This window comes from Pelophylax lessonae (assembly GCF_965119305.1).
Source record: "Pelophylax lessonae genome assembly, chromosome: 3".
Taxonomy (NCBI): Eukaryota; Metazoa; Chordata; class Amphibia; order Anura; family Ranidae; genus Pelophylax; species Pelophylax lessonae.
This window is the reverse complement of record NC_138770.1, coordinates 227,190,184-227,209,146: the sequence shown is the minus strand read 5'-3', so window position 1 is coordinate 227,209,146 and position 18,963 is coordinate 227,190,184. Positions and strand designations below refer to the sequence as shown.

Below are 18,963 nucleotides of genomic sequence, written 5' to 3'. Positions count from 1 at the left end.
GATACCTGCGCTGTTAGAGGTGATGGATCCCTTTCTGAATGCTGCGCCACTGAACTGGTACCAGACACCAGTCAGTAAAATATTATTTATAGGTGTGTGTGGCGCGCTTTTAGAAGTGGAGATGGTGATTAAAATAAATGTGCTTAGGATAAATAAATAAATAGTATGTTCTGTGGTGAGGTAGGTGTGTTGGTTAGTTCTGCAATGCCTATTAAAACATTCAACTCAATTAAGAACTTCCCAAAATTAAAATAATTTTCCACAATGGTGCCAAGTGTTATCAATTATAAAAGTGCTGAGTGCTTATAATCTTCAATTACTAAATAACTTAATCAATTATTGTGTGTAAAACTTCAATCAATGAGTGAATTCCAATACATAAATAAATAAATTCCATCAGTACATAAAAAATTATTTCCAAACTTCAGTATATATCCATATATAAAATAAATAAATTTAATCTTAAATTAATAAAGTGCAGTCTTCAGTGAATGTCCATATATACTTTTCACCGCAAAAAATTACGTTACGGACCGGAGCGAAGTGTCTCCCAACGCCGCAGAGTTTTTTCTTTCACGCCTGTACCCTTACAATGAAATATTGGGATCACTAAGGACCATATAAACATCGAGATAAGACCCCTGTTAAGGAACCAGATATCATCAGAAGGAATCAATAGACAGGACATCCGGGCCAAAAAGTACCCAACCGAGGGCTAATATATATTCAGGCGATTGTTTCAAGCTATTGAGGTGAGAAGTTAGGACACCCATAGGTGACACCTGGTGGAGGAACGAGTCACTGCACCCTGATTATTTGCATGGATGCACCTTTGTGTTTTCTATAAGGAAATTGCACAGCTGAATATACTAGCACAGATTTTTTGCGGCGAAAAGTATATATGGACATTCACTGAAGACTGCACTTTATTAATTTAAGATTAAATTTATTTATTTTATATATGGATATATACTGAAGTTTGGAAATAATTTTTTATGTACTGATGGAATTTATTTATTTATGTATTGGAATTCACGCATTGATTGAAGTTTTACACACAATAATTGATTAAGTTATTTAGTAATTGAAGATTATAAGCACTCAGCACTTTTATAATTGATAACACTTGGCACCATTGTGGAAAATTATTTTAATTTTGGAAAGTTCTTAATTGAGTTGAATGTTTTAATAGGCATTGCAGAACTAACCAACACACCTACCTCACCACAGAACATACTATTTATTTATTTATCCTAAGCACATTTATTTTAATCACCATCTCCACTTCTAAAAGCGCGCCACACACCCCTATAAATGGTATAATACTAAAATCAGTGCTACCACAAAATACATACACATCCTGTGCTCAAATATATTAAATAAAAGTAATTATGCTGCCAGTTGACACTAAGTGCCATCACATTACTTATCAATACCATAAATAATTAGAGAACAGTGCAGCGCAACAAAAATTAGTCTCTTGTTCTCGATATCAACACCAAAATATAAAAAATAAAAGTGCTGTACACATCTATTATAATTATATTGTACAACAGTCCACAAGTAGTGTAAATTATTGTCCAATCAGAATATGTAATCATCACTGTGATCCAATCAATAGAAGTGCTCTTTTTTCCACCACCATACAAACTGGCCGCTCACCTCAAAGCCATGACCCCTGCATTACCGGAAGATCAAAGTAAGCATTGTTCCCCTTCGGGATAATAGCTGGGCTCTGACAAACTCTTGGTAGATCCTCACTTCTCTTTTCCAGTAGGAAGGGTACACAGGTCTTTGGACACTCAGGAACACCCAATGTATATGGGAAGAATGGGAAAGCACAAGATCTAATACTCTGTTTAAAAGGTTTAACAAATAAAAGAACATTGCACTTACTGCCTCCAGTGTTAGCTCAAATGCATGTATCAAACACATATGCTGACTCTAGGCCTTAATGGTAACATGGCTTGGGGCATCCAAAGCCAGGGACTTCTTCCTAATGCTACGTGCATTTGAGCTAGCACTGGCGGCAGTGCTCTGTTTTGTAAGTGCAATATTTTTCTTTTATTTATTAAACCTTTTAAACTGAGAGCATTCTATCTTGTATACTTCCCTTTTCTTCACATATACATCAGGTGCTCCTGAGTGCTTGACCTGTGGAGTAAGGATCTGCCAAGAGTCTGTCAGCACCCAGCTATTTTCCCTGAGGGGAACACTGCTTACTTTGGCCATCTGGTAATGCAGGGTCATGGCTTTTAGGTGAGAGGCCAGTTTGTATGGTTGTGGAACATGTAGCACTTCTATTATTTGAATCGCAGTGGAGATTGCATATACTGATTGGACTTTAATTTACACTATCTGTGGACTATCATATTTTTTGCACATTACTGTATAATTGTATTGGATGTGTATAGAACTTTCTCTATCGCTCATTGACAGACGTAGTCTTCTTGATTCTCAAGAGCTGGGTTATGTTGTCTCCGCAGGAGTAGGACTAGGCAGAATGACAAAACGTTCTGGCTCCACCCTAGGGGGCAGTCCCTGAGGGTATATCCTCCCTCTCTCTGCTACAGGGAATCAGTTTTTTTCTGTCTAGTCAGGAGTAAGGACCTAAGTTCCTTGCTGGGATCTTTTGGTCCTGGCAAGACTTTTTTTCTTTAAGAAAAAGACATTTTTTAGGTAGTTTTCTCCAGTGTTTTTTTCCTGTGAGATCTTCAAGCAAAAATGCCGGACTGGGCGACACTTGTGGTCACCCCAGCCGGCCTACGAGCGCGTGCAGACCAGGCATTGCGCTTGGTCGGCCGCGACATATTCAAGTAAGTATGCGGGGCCGGGCGACGGGCTGGATGTGAGATCCAGTGGTCACCCCGGTTTCTGCCTAAAAGCGCGTGCAGACCAGTGCGCTGAGTCGGCCGCGACGGAGTCCCAGTAAAGGGACTGACTTTGCGAGTTAAAAGCTCGCTTGGACGCCAGGACCAGAGAGTCGAGGCGTCCACAAACCCCCACCTCGGTGGAGAGGGTATTATGAAGAGAGGGTGCCTGTCGGTTCGGTATGGTGAGTAAAACGTTCCCTTTTTTCCTCATTTATGAGGCAGTATATATTATGGGCCCCTCCATATATGGTCAGTATATATCTGACACTTACAAGTCCCCCTTGTAATACAGCATGTGTTTGTGGGAAGTGGACTTGGTTCAAGAGCTAACACTCTACCCAGCAGACTGTAACATTACAGCAAACATAGGAGGTATAATCCTACCTTATGTGCAGTGTATCTCTGTAGATCCATATGTCACCTCTCAGCAGAGTGCAGGTGGATGTGCTGGGAAGACGATATCGGCGGTCCGCCGCCATTTTGCCGTAGACCGAATGCATGTATGTCCTCAGGTCACGCCGGCCGCCATGTTTTTGGAGTCTTATGTCTCTTCTATGGGGGCGGCCATGTTTTGTGAGCCCAGCTTCCTCGTGGAGGGCTGGGAACGCCGGAAGGCGTACACAGGGGGCGGAGCCACGCCTTCTGCCCGGGAAAAAGCAAACAGCTCCTTCCAGTCTGTGTAAGACAGACGCTGGCTGCAGTTTGTTGGAAACTGCACTGCATCGGTTGGTGAGCCTTGGGGGTCCCTCTCTCTCTCTCTGGGATCGAGAAGCAGGTACTCTGAGGGGCGCTATTGCGCTAGGGGGAGACACACAAAAAAAAAAAAAAAAAAAAAAAAAGTTTTTTTGTTTATTGCTGGCAAAAGTGTCCTGTATTAACATGGACCCTGCCACTCATGTATTTCCTCCGGATCCCCTCGAGGGGTCTGCGGGATCCTCCAGCACCCCATTGACAATTGAATCTTTGTCAGCCATTATGGAAACTTTTGTGTCCCGGGTGGAAGTGGCTTGTCAGGGACAGGGCGCAAGAAAGCGACCCCCGCCTAACCCCTTATTATCTGAAACCTCGGATTCAGACTCTGAGCCTATTTCTGCAGTTGCAGGTACTTCATCTGGTATTGGTGTCTCGGGTCCTGTCTCTTCAGACAGTGAGGAGGATGTTTCGGCATCTGCCATAGCCCGAGAGGAAGCGTTGGTAAACGCACTCATTGTATCTGTTCAAGAGACTTTAAGGTTACAGGGTATTCCATCAGAAATAGCTGAAACTGAGATCCCTTTTGGGACTAAAAAGCGCATCAAAGTGGCAAAGGTTTTTCCATTGCCCAAATGTTTTGGCAATCCAATCGATGAAGAATGGCGTCTGCCAAAACGCACTTTTAATATTTCCAAACGCATTGACAGGCGTTATCCGTTTGAGGAAACCCTTATTAAGAAATGGACAGAACCACCTGTGGTGGATTCACCAATTGCTAGATTGAATAAAGCCACGGTTATTCCTTTAGAAGACGCTCCGTCTTTTAAAGATCCAGTGGATCGCAAGATAGAAGCTATGTCTCGCACCATGTTTTCCTTGATTGGATCAGCTTTCAGGCCAATAGTTGCTATTGGTCTGGTTTCGCAGGCTGTAACTGAATGGACCAAGTGGTTACGCCGGGACTTAGAAGAAGTCCCTCAGGCGGTATCAGATTTGTTGGAACAAATGATACAGGGGTTACAGTTTGTATGTGATGCGGCGTTAGACGCCACTCCATTAATGGCGCGAGCATCAGTCTCAGCAGTGGTTCTCAGGCGTACACTGTGGCTAAAAGGTTGGATAGCCAAGGTTCCAAAAAAGCATTGGCTAATATCCCCTTTTCAGGAGAACGTCTATTTGGAGCCAACTTAGATGAGATCATTAAGGATCTCACCGGTGGAAAAAGCACCTTTTTACCGCAAAATTTTAAAGGTAGAGGAACTCGTCAAAGACGAGGGCCTTCTTTTTCTGCTCACAAGAGGTTTTTTCGTCCAGCGGGTGAAAAAACTAAGTCCTCCAAGGTTCCTACAGGAGGCGTCAGGGGTCGTTGGTCGGGCAAGCAAAAGCCCGCCCCCTCCAGACCTGAAGATAAACCATCCAAAGCCTGAAGGTGCGCCCCCACCCATAACTGGGGTGGGGGGACGTCTTCGCCGGTTCCCGGATCCATGGCTTTCCAGAATCCCGGACAAATGGGTTTGCGAAGTCATAAAGTCAGGGTACAAGATCGAGTTTCGATCTCTCCCACCGGCGCGATTCTTCCCTTCCAATATCCGACTATCTCCGGATCGTCTAGAAGATCTGCGGAGAGCAGTCACAGATCTACTACAACAAGGAGTGGTAGTCCACGTTCCTTGAACAGAACGGTTTCAAGGGTTTTATTCAAACCTGTTTACAATACCCAGGAAAGAGGGCAAAGTGCGTCCAATTCTGGACTTAAGAGCACTCAATTCTTTCGTCAACATAAGAAGATTCAGAATGGAGTCCATTCGCACGGTAGCAGCCTTCCTGCATCCAGGGGATGTCCTAGCGTCCATAGACATCAAGGACGCCTATCTTCACATTCCCATTTTCGCAGGACATCAGCGTTTCCTACGCTTTTCCGTAGAGGAGAACCACTATCAGTTTGTGGCGTTACCTTTCGGTCTCGCCACGGCTCCGCGGGTCTTCACAAAAGTGTTGGCCCCAATGTTGGCACTTCTGCGCCAAAGAGGTATATCGATTCTAGGTTACCTAGACGATCTTCTGCTTCATGCAGAGTCTCCTCAGACCTTGCTACAAAACATAGAAATTACTATGATTTCTTTACAGGAATTCGGGTGGCTGGTGAACCAGCAAAAGTCTTTTCTGGTTCCCACCCAGAGGCTCGAATATCTGGGTCTAATTCTAGACACAGTCAGGACAAGAGTGTTTCTTCCGGTAGGGAAACTTCGAAAGATTCAATCAGCAGTCCAGTTGTTACTGTCCAACAGCTGGTCTTCCCTTCGGACTTGCATGAGGGTTCTGGGGTTGATGGTGGCTTCATTCGAAGCAGTCCCATTTGCCCAGTCCCATACCCGAATTCTTCAGCAAGAGATTCTCCTCAGATGGAATCGGAATCCGGAATCCCTGGACAATCAGATACGATTGAGCAAACAGACCAGAGAGTCTCTGGTTTGGTGGCTTCGGTCTCCAATGCTCAGCCAGGGAAAGTCATTTCTGCCAATATATTGGACGATAGTGACCACGGATGCCAGTCTATCCGGATGGGGAGGAATTCTCGGTCAATTATCTGCCCAGGGACTTTGGTCCCCGGAAGAATCCAGATTACCGATAAATGTATTGGAACTGAGAGCGATCAGACTTTGTCTGATTCACTGGACCGAGCAGCTCCAGGGCAGCCCGGTTCGGATCCAGTCGGACAATGCCACGGCCGTGGCTTATGTCAATCACCAGGGGGGCACCAAGAGTGTCCGAGCGGCCAAAGAAGTGGCTTGCATTCTTCGCTGGGCGGAACGATTTGTTCCAGCAATCTCTGCGGTGTTCATTCCGGGGGTGGAGAATTGGCAGGCAGATTATCTCAGCCGTCAGACCCTGGATCAGGGGGAATGGTCCCTCCATCCAGACGTTTTCCACCAGTTGTGCCTACGGTGGGGCACCCCGGATGTGGATCTGTTGGCATCACGATTCAACAGGAAAGTTCAGAGATTCGTGGCTCGCTCCCGCGATCCTCTAGCAGAAACCGCAGACGCACTGATCGCCCCGTGGGGGCAATACCAGCTAATATATGCCTTCCCTCCTCTCGCGTTACTGCCAAGACTTCTTCGCAGGGTAGAGGAGGAAGGAATCCCAGTAATCCTGGTAGCTCCGGACTGGCCTCGTCGAGCTTGGTACGCCGACATGGTCAGACTGGTGGCGGACGTCCCGTGGAGACTTCCTCTCAGAGAGGATCTACTGTCTCAGGGACCGATCCTCCATCCTGCTTTACGATCGCTGGCTTTAACGGCCTGGCTATTGAGACCCAGGTGCTGAAGGACAAAGGTTTGTCAGCTTCAGTTATTCCTACTCTAGTTGAAGCAAGGAAAGCGACTTCCAGAAAGATTTATCATCGCACATGGAAGTCCTACATTGCATGGTGTGAACCTTTGGGGTTCCGTCCTCGGTCTTATTCGATTAGTCGAATATTGGCTTTTCTGCAACAAGGGGTTGAGCAGAAACTGGCCTTGAGTACTATCAAGGGTCAGGTCTCAGCATTAGCCATCTTCTTTCAGAAGCCTTTGGCTACTTATTCCTTGGTGCGGAATTTCATCCAGGGGGTGCGACATCTGGCTCCGCCAGTGCACGCGCCGTTACCCCCCTGGGATCTTAATTTAGTGTTGTCGGTTCTTCAGAAACCTCCCTTTGAAGATATTAGGGAGATTCCTCTACCCACGTTGTCCCAGAAGGTGGCCTTCTTGGTGGCTATTACTTCTGCACGCAGGGTGTCAGAACTGGCCGCATTATCTTGTCGTTCACCATATCTGGTGGTTCATAGAGATAAGGTGGTTCTTCGTCCGAATCCATCCTTCCTACCAAAAGTAGTTTCAGAATTTCATCTGAATGAAGAAATTGTATTACCTTCCCTGTGTCCTAAGCCCAGTCATCCTCGGGAATTTGCTTTGCACTCCTTGGATGTGGTCCGGGCGATCAGGGTATACTTGAAAACGACACTCGTTTCGCAAGACGGATTCACTTTTTGTGATCCCAGATGGACCCAAAAAGGGGTTGCCTGCATCTGCCGCGACCATTTCCAGATGGATCAGACAGACGGTAGTGCAGGCTTATTCTATTAAGGGTCGGGAGCCCCCGTTCCCTGTTAAGGCGCACTCCACTCGGGCACTTAGTGCGTCATGGGCCTTTCGCCATCAGGCGTCAGTGGTCCAGGTGTGCAAGGCGGCTACCTGGTCGTCGGTGCATACCTTCTCTAAACATTATAAAGTTGATGTAATGGCATCGTCTGATGCCTCATTTGGCCGCAAGGTTTTGCAGGCCGCAATTTGAGGAGACCAGTGGTCTACCTCGAGGGTTTTTTCCGTTGGAAAATTTTTTCTTTAGTCTCATTCTTTGTTTATAATGAGCCTTTAAAACTTCTAGTTTGGCACCGGTTGGGCCTACTAGATTGGATTTGATTTTGTCAATCCCACCCCTCATTTGTGGCACTGCTTCTGGATGTCCCAGCTCTTGAGAATCAAGAAGACTACGTCTGTCAATGAGCGATAGAGAAAAATGGATTTTTGTAAGAACTTACCGTAAAATCCTTTTCTCTTAAGCTCATTGACAGACGTAGTACCCGCCCCTCTATCATTGAGTTGGGTTGGGTTAATTTCTCTGTACTGCTTTAAACAGAACTGATTCCCTGTAGCAGAGAGAGGGAGGATATACCCTCAGGGACTGCCCCCTAGGGTGGAGCCAGAACGTTTTGTCATTCTGCCTAGTCCTACTCCTGCGGAGACAACATAACCCAGCTCTTGAGAATCAAGAAGACTACGTCTGTCAATGAGCTTAAGAGAAAAGGATTTTACGGTAAGTTCTTACAAAAATCCATTTTTTTTGGTATTGATATTCAGTACAAGAGACTTATTTTTGTTGTGCTGCACTGTTTTCTATTTATTTATGGAGAGGGCTATTATGTGGTAGGAGGGGGGAGAGTTGTGTTATGGAACCTGACAAACCCCAAAAGGTGTTAATTTTCTATCAAGATAAAAGGCACATTGCAATAAATCCATGGTTAAGCTAAACCCTGCAAGTAAGCATTTAAAATACATGATTTTCTGTGCTTTTACCTGCAATTGTTTGTTGGTGACAGGATCTCTTTAAAGATGGAATTTCGGAGTATTGTTGTAGTTCTTAGGCTAGGTTCACAGTAATGGTTTCCATGCAGCTGCGTTTGCACGAGCACAGCAGCCCAGTTACCAGCGGGAAGTACTGGGGAAAGGTCCCTGCACCTTTTCCAAAATTGCAGCCACAGGGAAACTGCATAGTGCTATGCGTTTCCCAGTACAGGAAAACACATTGCAGTTTCCAATGCATGGGGGTCCTTTACCACTTTACACTGGGAGGACATCCCATGACATCCTCGGGTTTCATTAGTAATTCCAGGATGATGCCTGCACCTACAGGCATTATCCCGTTATGTATCTCTTCAGCCAGTAATTATTTTAGGCAGAAGTGATCTGAATGGCTAATTAGCCACTCAATCACTTTTGCGGGTGGTTGAAGGGGTAACACCCCCCCCCTCCCATGAACCCTGCCTTTCTGAGCTCTGTGATGGGGCGGTAGAGCCATTGTTGCACTGAATAGAGAGGAACTGACGTTGTTCCTCCCTCTCTATCTGTAGCCCCAGAAACTGGGAGCCATGAGTCACTTCCAGTTCTGTCTTTTTGTTTATCTGGCCACCAGCGACCAGGAAAACAGACGATCAGACCGATCTGTGTCTAATCAGATGCATAGGAGTCTAGTGGAGAGATTTTGGGTCTAATAGATCCCAGATCTTGCCACAAAGAGGACCTGTCATATTCCATACTGCCACAAAGGATTGTTGTTCATCGCTTGTGATAGCAATAAAGTTAATAAAAAAAAAAAAATTGTATAAAATAATTTAAAAAATATTTAAAATGCCCAGCTCCCACTGTGTTTATGCGCAAATGCCCATGAATACGTTACTCCCGCACGCATATGTAAACAGTGATTGCACCACATGTGAGGTATTGTCGCAAACATCAGAGCAATATAAATAATTTTAGCACCAGACCCCCTGTGCAACTTTAAACTGGTGACCTGTAAAGACGTTTAAAGCATCGCCTATGGAAAATTTTAAGAACCATAGTTTGCCGCCATTCCACAGGCAGACGCACTTTTAAAGCGTGATATGTTGGGTATCTATTTACTCAGTGTAACATAAGTTCACCTAATTTTTTTTTTCTGAGCTCTGTCAGGCTTTAAAATTCTGGGCTTTAAATGGCAGTGGAGAGAGGGCCACCGATAAACAGGTACAGCATATGTAGATTTTGTCTCATTTCTGTGTATTACCTGAGGCCTGACTCTTCACTAGGTATGCAAGGTTTTACAACCACTTTAACAGCAGCTAATTTTTGTTGTGCAATTTACATGCAGTCCTGCACCCAATGTTCCAGTTAGGAGAATATCAAAGTTTTAGTTCCATCTTAAGTCTTAATGTGATCATTGTTGGTATCATGATTTTATGATTTCTGGCTCATTTCAGTAAATGTTGGACACTGAATAAAGCAATATACTATATTCTTTTTATGCAGCAACGTGTTATGGCCTGCTTCCGGGCCTGGGAAGACTGGGCTATTTATCCTGAACCCTTTTTAATCAAGCTGCAAAATATTTTCCTTGGTCTTGTAAATATTGATGAGAAGGAAACTGAGGTAAGTGCATATAATTAATGAGCGCTTACAGAGAGTAAGCCAGTGTATAAAAATTCACTGGACTTTCTCAGTTTGGACTGTGTGACCATGGATTGCTCACATCTGTTTTAAATTGTAAACCAATCCTGGTGGCAGGATAAAGATTAGCTGAAATAGATTTGCAATGCTTGTATTCCCATAAAAAAGTACCCTCCTTTTTGTGTGCATGCTTGCAAGTCTTTGTAAGCAGCACGCTAGTAAAATATAAGAGAAATATCAGTCTTTTTTCTTTGTCCATTAAATACGACAATAGTAGACAATTCTCTTGTGCTCATAGGAAGTAATAGATGATTTGGATGGTGCTCCAATTGAAGAAGAGTTAGACGGGGCTCCACTGGAAGATGTGGATGGAATTCCACTTGATGGAGCTCCACTTGACGACTTGGATGGCGTGCCTATAAAATCTCTTGATGATGATCTGGATGGAGTTCCACGTAAGCGAGAATTTCTCTTAATACTGCTTCAAAATCAAACTTGTTTATTGAGAGTCTGAGTGCTGACATCCTGTATTTTTTTTTTTTTTTTTTTATATATTCAAAGTGGACATTTCTGAGGATTCTAAAAAAAATGAGCCAATTTTTAAAGTAGCACCATCTAAATGGGAGGCTGTAGATGAATCGGAGCTGGAGTCACAAGGTAATTATAACTAAGGAAATGCTCTACACCTGGGGTCTCAAACTGGCGGCCCTCCAGCTGTTGCGGAACTACAGGTCCCGTCGTTCCTATGGGAGTCATGCTTGTAACTATCAGCCTTGCTATGCATTATGGTAATTCAGGGCTCGACAAACCCCGGCGCCAGGTCGCATTTGCGACTAGAATTAGCGACCTGGCGCCTGTGGTGCCCTGCAGGAGGTGTCCTGTCCCTTTTGCGCCCCACCTCCTCCCCAAGTGCACGGACTTCGTCCGAAAATTGAGGCCCCGGCTTTTCATCCTTCTTCTGTGAGATGAGAGAGGCTTCCAATGGGGAACTGGCACCCTCTTGTGGTGGCCGGGAGTAATGACTTTCCACTGCCTGTTCTCAATGCATTCTCATCTCCTTCCTAAGAGGAAATGAGGGAAGTTTTTGCAGGCTTCATCTCCCTGTCCACTTACCTTTGCTTAAAGGAGAGTGGACAGGGAGTGTGGTTATTATTATTATTATTAATTTTTTAAATTTAAAAAAAATAAATCATTTTTTCTTTTTTTTTCTTTTTTTTCCTCGTCGCCATGCCACAGCCTGTCAGTTTTTCAGGCAGACCTGATCTGACCCTTCATTCTCCTCTATGGAGCAGTAACCTGTCCGCCAAAAACAGACGGATGGTGGTTCTATTTTCTATCCATCCCGTGGATCGGATGGACAGAGACAGACAGTCTGTTTCCATCCAATTGCGCTATAGAGAAGAGTGGAGTTCTAGTCGTATTTATGTGTAAATTTAGTATCCATTTTATTAAAGCTTGGTTGTTTAATAAAATAAAAAACTGGCTCCTTACTTTTTTAGCTGGCTCCTAGATTTCAGGCAAATTTGTCAAGCCCTGTGGTAATTGTAGTTCTGCCATAGCTGGAGGGCTACCAGTTTGAGACCCCTGCTCTACACTGTCATGGAGGGGAGTAACCAACACTTTGTTCACATCTGGGCGTTGAATGATTTTCTATGTATGTGAAGTATGGGATAATGTAATGACTAAAATAAAAAGTGTAGGAATACAATGTTATGTTACCAAATTAAATTTCATTTTGCTTAATTTTAGCTGTCACCACATCCAAGTGGGAATTGTTTGACCAGCATGAAGAGTCCGATGAGGAAGAAAATCAAAAGTATGTAAAGGACACTTATTGCAGTTAACTTTACACAAACAATGGTTCCATAGATTTGGTCTTGCTAAGCACAAGTGGAAATCTATTTGATTTGTTGCCAGCGCCATTTGTGCAACCTAAGAACCTACCAAAGGATTTATGTAAAGAAACTGCCAGAGAAATCAATCTACTTGGCTGTAGACTTTTTTTTTTTTTTATGAAGCATTGTTTTTCTCCTAATTCATCTTAAAATAGTAGAATAATTAAGTTCTACACATGCGTGATTCTAGTCATGGGAGGTGTCCGTTTGATTTATCTTGCACCCTTGCATAAATATTTTTTTTTAATCTTTTGTACAGAAAAGTGTTGGAAAAAATGTGTACAGCCTGTAAATAAGTCTGTTCTGTCATGTCATATAACCTCACTCTTAGGCCTTTTGCACATGGGGAATCTGGCTACTGTGCGTGCAATCCCAGTGTTTGTGTTCCCGTGAGGCACGAGTGGAGTGTCTAGCCTAGGTACACTAAAATGGCGGGATTAAAGGCACAGCAGCTAGATGCCTCTTGTGTAATCAGCTTTAGGTCGCCACATGGGGAGACCTGCTGGAAAGAAAAATTGGAATTAATCTCCTTGTAAGAGTTGGGGAATTTCAATTACAGAACCCCTGCAGGGATTGATCCCATGCAGCTTTCTTCTAATTCTGCAGCTAGTGTGGTCAAAGCTTCAACAGGCTTTAGCAAGGGGGCCGTGCTTGAACCCCTGAACATGTTATGGGAGCTGTCATTACTGTTTTTAACGATGTACACCCTAGGGTTGTCCCTTTTTTAAATCTTTATTATTGCTTTTGTATTTGTAGAATCACTAAGCCTGAGCAAGCATTCAGTAATGTTAGATGCTTGTTCAAGGTTACAGATTAAAAACTTGAGGAGGAGTAGGTATGCCAGCTCAGGACCTTGTTTCTACCAAAACTTGTCAGCATCAATATTTTGTAGCATGAAAGTCTTTCTAATGCTTTATAATCATGCATATGTTTGCTTCATTATAGTCAAGATGAGGAGAGTGATGATGAAGAGGATACACAGAGTTCTAAATCGGAGGACCAACATTACTACTCCAACCCAATTAGAGATGATATGTCTGATTCTAAATCATTTAAATATTCTGAAATGAGTGAAGAAAAACGTGCCAAACTTAGAGAAATTGAGGTTGGTAAAAATTACAGCTTCTATTTTTTTTCAGCTTTGCTCCTTTATTTACATTGACCCTAATCTGCCATGGATTAGCTTTTCCTACAACACTACTTCTTAAAGATCATAAAGATGGAACAATAGCAATAAAGGTGAAGGAGTTCAATCGCTTTATTGGTCATATATAACAGCCAACATGTTTCAGGGGCTAACACACTCCCCCTGCATTAATGCTACCAAATAAAAGGAATATAAAAAATAATTATATTTAAATATATATTTGTTGAATATATGTTGAAGTTTATTAAAGTTACAATAAAATGTATAAGAGTCAAAATGTATAGGAGTCAAAAGGTAACCATCAACAACTCCACTGTATTACATAAAATCAGGCAAGCCTATATTCAACATGAGGCATGCTGATAACATACATATATTTGCTAGAATTCACATTACAAACATAGGCCCTGAGGCTGAGTGTTTGCCAAATGTAAAATACTGGGAAAATGGGTTATAAAATCCAAAAAAAAAAACATCATGATTATTACCTGGAGTCTGAGGGGTATAATAAGAGACTGACACTCTTGGTGGAAAGAGGGAAAGAAACCGAGAAGGGAGAGATAGGGAGGAAAGGTAGAGCAGAAAATCAGTGAGCTACAAGTTTGGTCCGTCCAGTTATGAGTCCAATCTTGAACTATGGGGAGAAAAGGTGCCCGGCTGGCACCCTGTGTAAAAAGGGGTTTTCAAGCTGTCTTCTGGTGAGGAGAAAACTGAAGGAAAAAAAAAAAACCTCAAGCTTCAAGGGGAGCCCCGGTGGCAGCAAAATCACGAGGCATCTATAACCAAAGCCGTCTTTTAAGCTATTCAGAAGTGGTTTAGCATATCTAGCTGTACCATAAGATAGTGAACTTATCCCAGGAGTCCAATTCCCTTGCCTGCATCACCTCCATGAACATGATATGGTTAGTTGTGTCCACCTAATGTGCTACCTCCTTCATTCAATAGTCAGACTCTCGGGTATCCCTTGGTTCCCCTGGCCTCTCGGGTATACCAGCCCCCCCCCCCCTCCACCTCTGGGTTCTGCAAGGGGGGGAGAGAGTCTCTCTGGTGGGGTCTCCTTCCAGGGACTCTCTGATCCCTTTTTTATGCTGACAGCCCCCCTGAAGACCACATGGCGCACCGTGGGGGCCGCCATTTTGCTGTAGACCTTTTGCTCTGCATTAATGTAAAATTTTTCTTCTTTGCAATGCATGGGCATCCATTTTTTGTTAGTTACCGACAGGAATGCATGGGTCGGCCATTTTCTTGTAGTCCATGATCGCTGGACAGCAATGAGCGACACTAAAAACTCTATACATGATCCAGGTGCTTTTCCACTTCCTGTGTCAGATCCTTCTTTCTGCTGCACAACGTTTCTGGAAGGTATTCTTCACTCACACTGCTGACAGACTGTGTTAAGCTGGGACTTGCAGTACCGCTATTGCAGCGGTGTGATCGCGTTTTTGCTACTTTTTAAAAGTGACACTGCATCTTTTTATTTTTAGTGTAAATGGAGTCCCGGGACAAAATCTCACCTACAGGCCCCCTCTGGGTTTCAGCCCTTGTCGGCTTTTACAGCAGTTTTGGAAAGCCTGGTGTCAAAAGTGGATTTAGTGTTTAAAAGTACCGCTAGCCATAAGCGCCCTTTGCCTTCGCCTCCCTCTTCACATTCTGAGGCAGATATGGCAGCCCCAGACGCATCCCACTTTGTTGGCTCTGTGTCATCGCATTCTGATGACGAAGAGAACATGTCCTCGTCTGCTCCCCTGCGGGAAAGCGCATTGGTCAAAGCACTTATAGCTTTCGCATGCTCCGAAAGCGGTTAGCGCCCCCCCCCCCCCCCCCGCGCCATCATCGTTCATGCGGCCCTCCAGTTACTATGCGCTTCACCGCTGCCTCGATCAGAAGTGAGTCCCTGATTGGTTCTCTAGTATCATCTCTCGGCTGCTGCTGGCCAGTCTCGGAAAAACCGTGGACCCAGAAGGACGCCTACCTCCTATGCAGATAGACCAATACACCATGTAAAATGTGTCAATAAAAATATTAAGCATCTGCTCCACAGTGGCGCCTTTTTGTTTTTTCTGCCTGTTCGTGGGACTGTGGCTTCGGCCTACAAAGAGTAAGCGCTGCATTTGTGCATCCTTGCCATCCATCCCAGTCCGGCTGCACCTCCATCATGACTGCCTGACCTGAAACTTTATCCCCAAGAAGGAGCGCCCATTAATCTTCTTTCTCCAGTATATTGGTCAAATTAAATAGTTAACTTGATGAGGGGGAAACGCAGTTTCAGCTAACGACGTTAGTGTGTAGCAATGCTGGGGAAATGCAGTTTTAGGCCCCTTTCACACATTCTGGTCCGTCGGCGGACTCCGTTTATCTCAGCAGGTGGCAGCTGTGTCTCTGCGCTGTGTGCGGAGACAGAGCTGTCAGGTCCCGCATTTCTCCATGGTGGAATCGGATGGGAACGGACCGTCTGTCCGTTCTCATCCGATCTGCTGGAAGGATGGCAAATAGGGTTTCCATCTGTCCAGATTTATCGGATCGGATGTCAGCGGACATGTCTCCGCTGACATTCGATGCCCCATAGAGATTCATGGGGCATCAATTCAGATCCGCCAAAAAAACGGACAGGCGGATCTGAACGGTCCGCCTGTGTGAAAAGGGCCTTAAAAATGTATGGCTTAATTATGAAAAGTATGAGAGGTGGTTGGAGAAAGATCAGGACCCGGGACTTGCTAAATTTACACTGTCGTAAAACGTTTGAAATTTCAAACATGAGAGAGGCAGCGCTGTCTAGCCACGCTAAAGGTGCAAAGCACCAGTCTACAACTGCGTGCTCGACAGTTTCCAATCCGATTGCTGGCTTTTTCGCCCGTGCGCCTGAAGTGGCACCGGCTCCCAGCTTACTTACGAAGCCATGGAATTTTATTGGTAAAAATGTGTATGAACCCTGCTGGGGTACCTGGACGGTTTCCTGTTGAGGGCGGACTCTCATTCAGCCCTGTTGGGCGACTTGACGATCACTGTCCGAACACTGCAAGAGTTAGGAACATCAATTTAAAAAAATCCGCCCTGATACCTTCACTGAGATTGGATTATCTGGCTCTGACTCTGGATTCTACTTTAACAAGGGTCTTTCTTCCCCCGGAAAAGCTGGAGAAGTTGCAGGGGGAGATACGGTTGCTGTTGGAAAACAATCTTTCCTCTCTGTGGACTTTCATGCGGGCCTTGGGCCTAATGGTATCTTTTGAGGCGGTTCCGTTTGCTCAGTTCCACGCAAGACCCTTACAAAGGGAGATTCTTGTAAAGTAGAACAAGGATCCCCAGTCCTTGGACACCTTGATTCGGTTGAGTCGCAACACAAAATCTGCTCTTCTATGGTGGCTTCACTTGTCAGCACTATGCCAAGGCAAATCCTTCCTTCCATTGTATTGGACAGTGGTAACCACAGACACCAGCCTGTCAGGCTGGGGGTGGAGTGCTCGGGAGGCTCTGCGCCCAGGGATTCTGGACAGTGGAAAAGTCCAAGCTGCCAATAAATATCTTTGAGCTCAGAATGATAAAGCTTTACCTGAGTCACTGGACAACTCATCTGCAAGGTTTTCCGGTCCCGATTCAATCAGGCAATGCGACAGCCGTGGTGTATATCAATAACCAAGGGGGCACCAAGAATGTCTGTCTTGGCGGTCCAGGAGGTGGCCGAGGTTCTGGATTGGGTGGAGAAGTTTGTTCCAGCTCTCTGCTGTGCACATCACCGGTGTGGACAACTGGCAGGCAGATTACCTTAGTCGTCAGGTGTTGGATAAGGGGGAGTGGTCCCTGCACCCGGAGGTATTTCATCTCCTGTGTGTCCGTGGGGGATGCCCTATGTCGACCGGTTTGTTTCTCGACTCAACAAGAAGGTACAGAGGTTTGTAGCCAGGGCAAGGGATTCTCTGGCCGACGCCACAGACACACTGGTGGCTCCTTGTGCTCAGTATCGGCTGATCTATGCATTACCTCCGCTGAAACTCCTGCAGAGGCTTCTGCGCAGAATAGAGGTGGAAAGGATTCCGGTCATTCTGGTGGCCCCAGACTGGCCTCGCCGGGCTTGGTATGCGAACCTGGTAAAGTTAGTTGCAGATGCTCCTTTGAGACTTCCTCTCAAGGGCCGATCTTACATCCTACTTTACAGTCGCTGGCTTTAACCGCGTGGCTATTGAATGCCAGGTATTAATGGATAGGGGTCTTTCTGACTTTGTGATTCCTACACTATTGAAGGCCAGGAAGTCTACTTCCAGGAAGATCGTACGTGGAAATCGCACATTTCTTGGTGTGAATCGCTGAAAGTGCACCCTCGCATGTTCTCGGTAGCTAGGGTTTTGACCTTTCTTCAAAAAAGGGGTTGAACAGCGTTTGGCTTTAGGCTCCATCAAAGGTCAAGTGTCTGCTTTGGCTATTTTTTTCCAACGTCCTTTAGCTACGCATGCCCTGATTCAGACTTTTGTTCAGGGGGGGGGGGGGGGCGTCATATGGCTCATCCGGGACGATCCCCTCTGCCGCCGTGGGATCTGAATTTGGTGTTCTCTGTTCTTCAAAAACCTCCTTTTGAAAACATTATGGAGATTCCTCTGCTTATTTTATCTCAGAAGGTTGCCTATTTGGTGGCTATCACTTCTGCTCCCAGGGTATCTGAATTGGCGACATTGTCCTGGTGGTTTGCAGAGAAGGGTGGTACTTCGACCTAATCAGTCGTTTCTTCCTAAGGTGGTTTCTGATTAACATTTGAATGAAGACATTGTGCTACCTTCACTCTGTCCTAAGCATCCCAAGGAAATTGCTTTGCATTATTTGGATGTGGTTTGGGCAATTAGAGTTTACTTGGTGGCTATTGAATCTTTCAGGAAATCTGACTCTTGGTCCTTACCGAAGGACCTCAAAGGATTGGCTGCCTCTGCTGCGACCATATCCAGATGGATCAGGCAGATGGTATTTTCAGGCTTATTTACTAAAGGGTCAGGTTCCTCCTTTCCCAGTGAAGGCGCATTCTACTTGAGCGCTGAGTGCCTCTTGGGCTTTTCGCCATCAGGCGTCAGTGATGCAAGGCGGCAACTTGGTCATCGGTGCACACGTTCACAAAATTCTACAAGGTAGATGTGTTGGCATCTTCGGATGCCTCTTTGGCTGCAAGGTTTTGCAGGCTGCTGTCTAAAAGAGAACTTTTTTTTCTCTTTGAGGGTGTATGTTTTTTCTATGTGAGCGCCAGTTGTTCTGGTTGATCTCCTTGTTACCTGGCTGGCTACGTTTAGCCTTGGGGAATTACATTATTCATTGTGTTGTTTTTTCCCACCCCCTCATGCAAATACTGCTTTTTGATGTCCCAATGGTCAAGAAGATATGAAGCTATGTCTGTCAATGAACGATGGAGAAAACTGGGTTTTTGACTTACTGTAAAATCCTTTTTCTCTGAAGTTCATTGACAGACGCAGCACCCGCCCCTCTATGAGTGGAATGGGGTTGTTGTCTTCTAAATACTGCTTGCAACGAAACTGAGGGCTGTAGCAGAGTGTGTGGGGTTATGCCTGCAGGGACTGCCCCAATGGGCGTGGTGAAGTTTTTTTCCTGCCTAGTGTCCTACTCCTGTAGGGGGCAGC

General features: G+C 44.9%; 1 protein-coding gene across 7 annotated transcripts in view; it reads left to right on the top strand.

The window, feature by feature from the left end:
- U2SURP (U2 snRNP associated SURP domain containing) overlaps window positions 1-18,963 on the top strand; it is a 196,542-nt gene that overhangs the window by 121,584 nt on the left and 55,995 nt on the right. For all 7 annotated transcript variants that reach the window (XM_082249020.1, XM_082249017.1, XM_082249016.1 and 4 more), the window contains exons 18-22: window positions 10,172-10,291; window positions 10,608-10,764; window positions 10,871-10,966; window positions 12,059-12,125; window positions 13,150-13,309. In XM_082249020.1, the coding sequence (XP_082105146.1) occupies window positions 10,172-10,291; window positions 10,608-10,764; window positions 10,871-10,966; window positions 12,059-12,125; window positions 13,150-13,309 (600 nt within the window). The remainder of the gene's footprint in view (window positions 1-10,171; window positions 10,292-10,607; window positions 10,765-10,870; window positions 10,967-12,058; window positions 12,126-13,149; window positions 13,310-18,963) is intronic.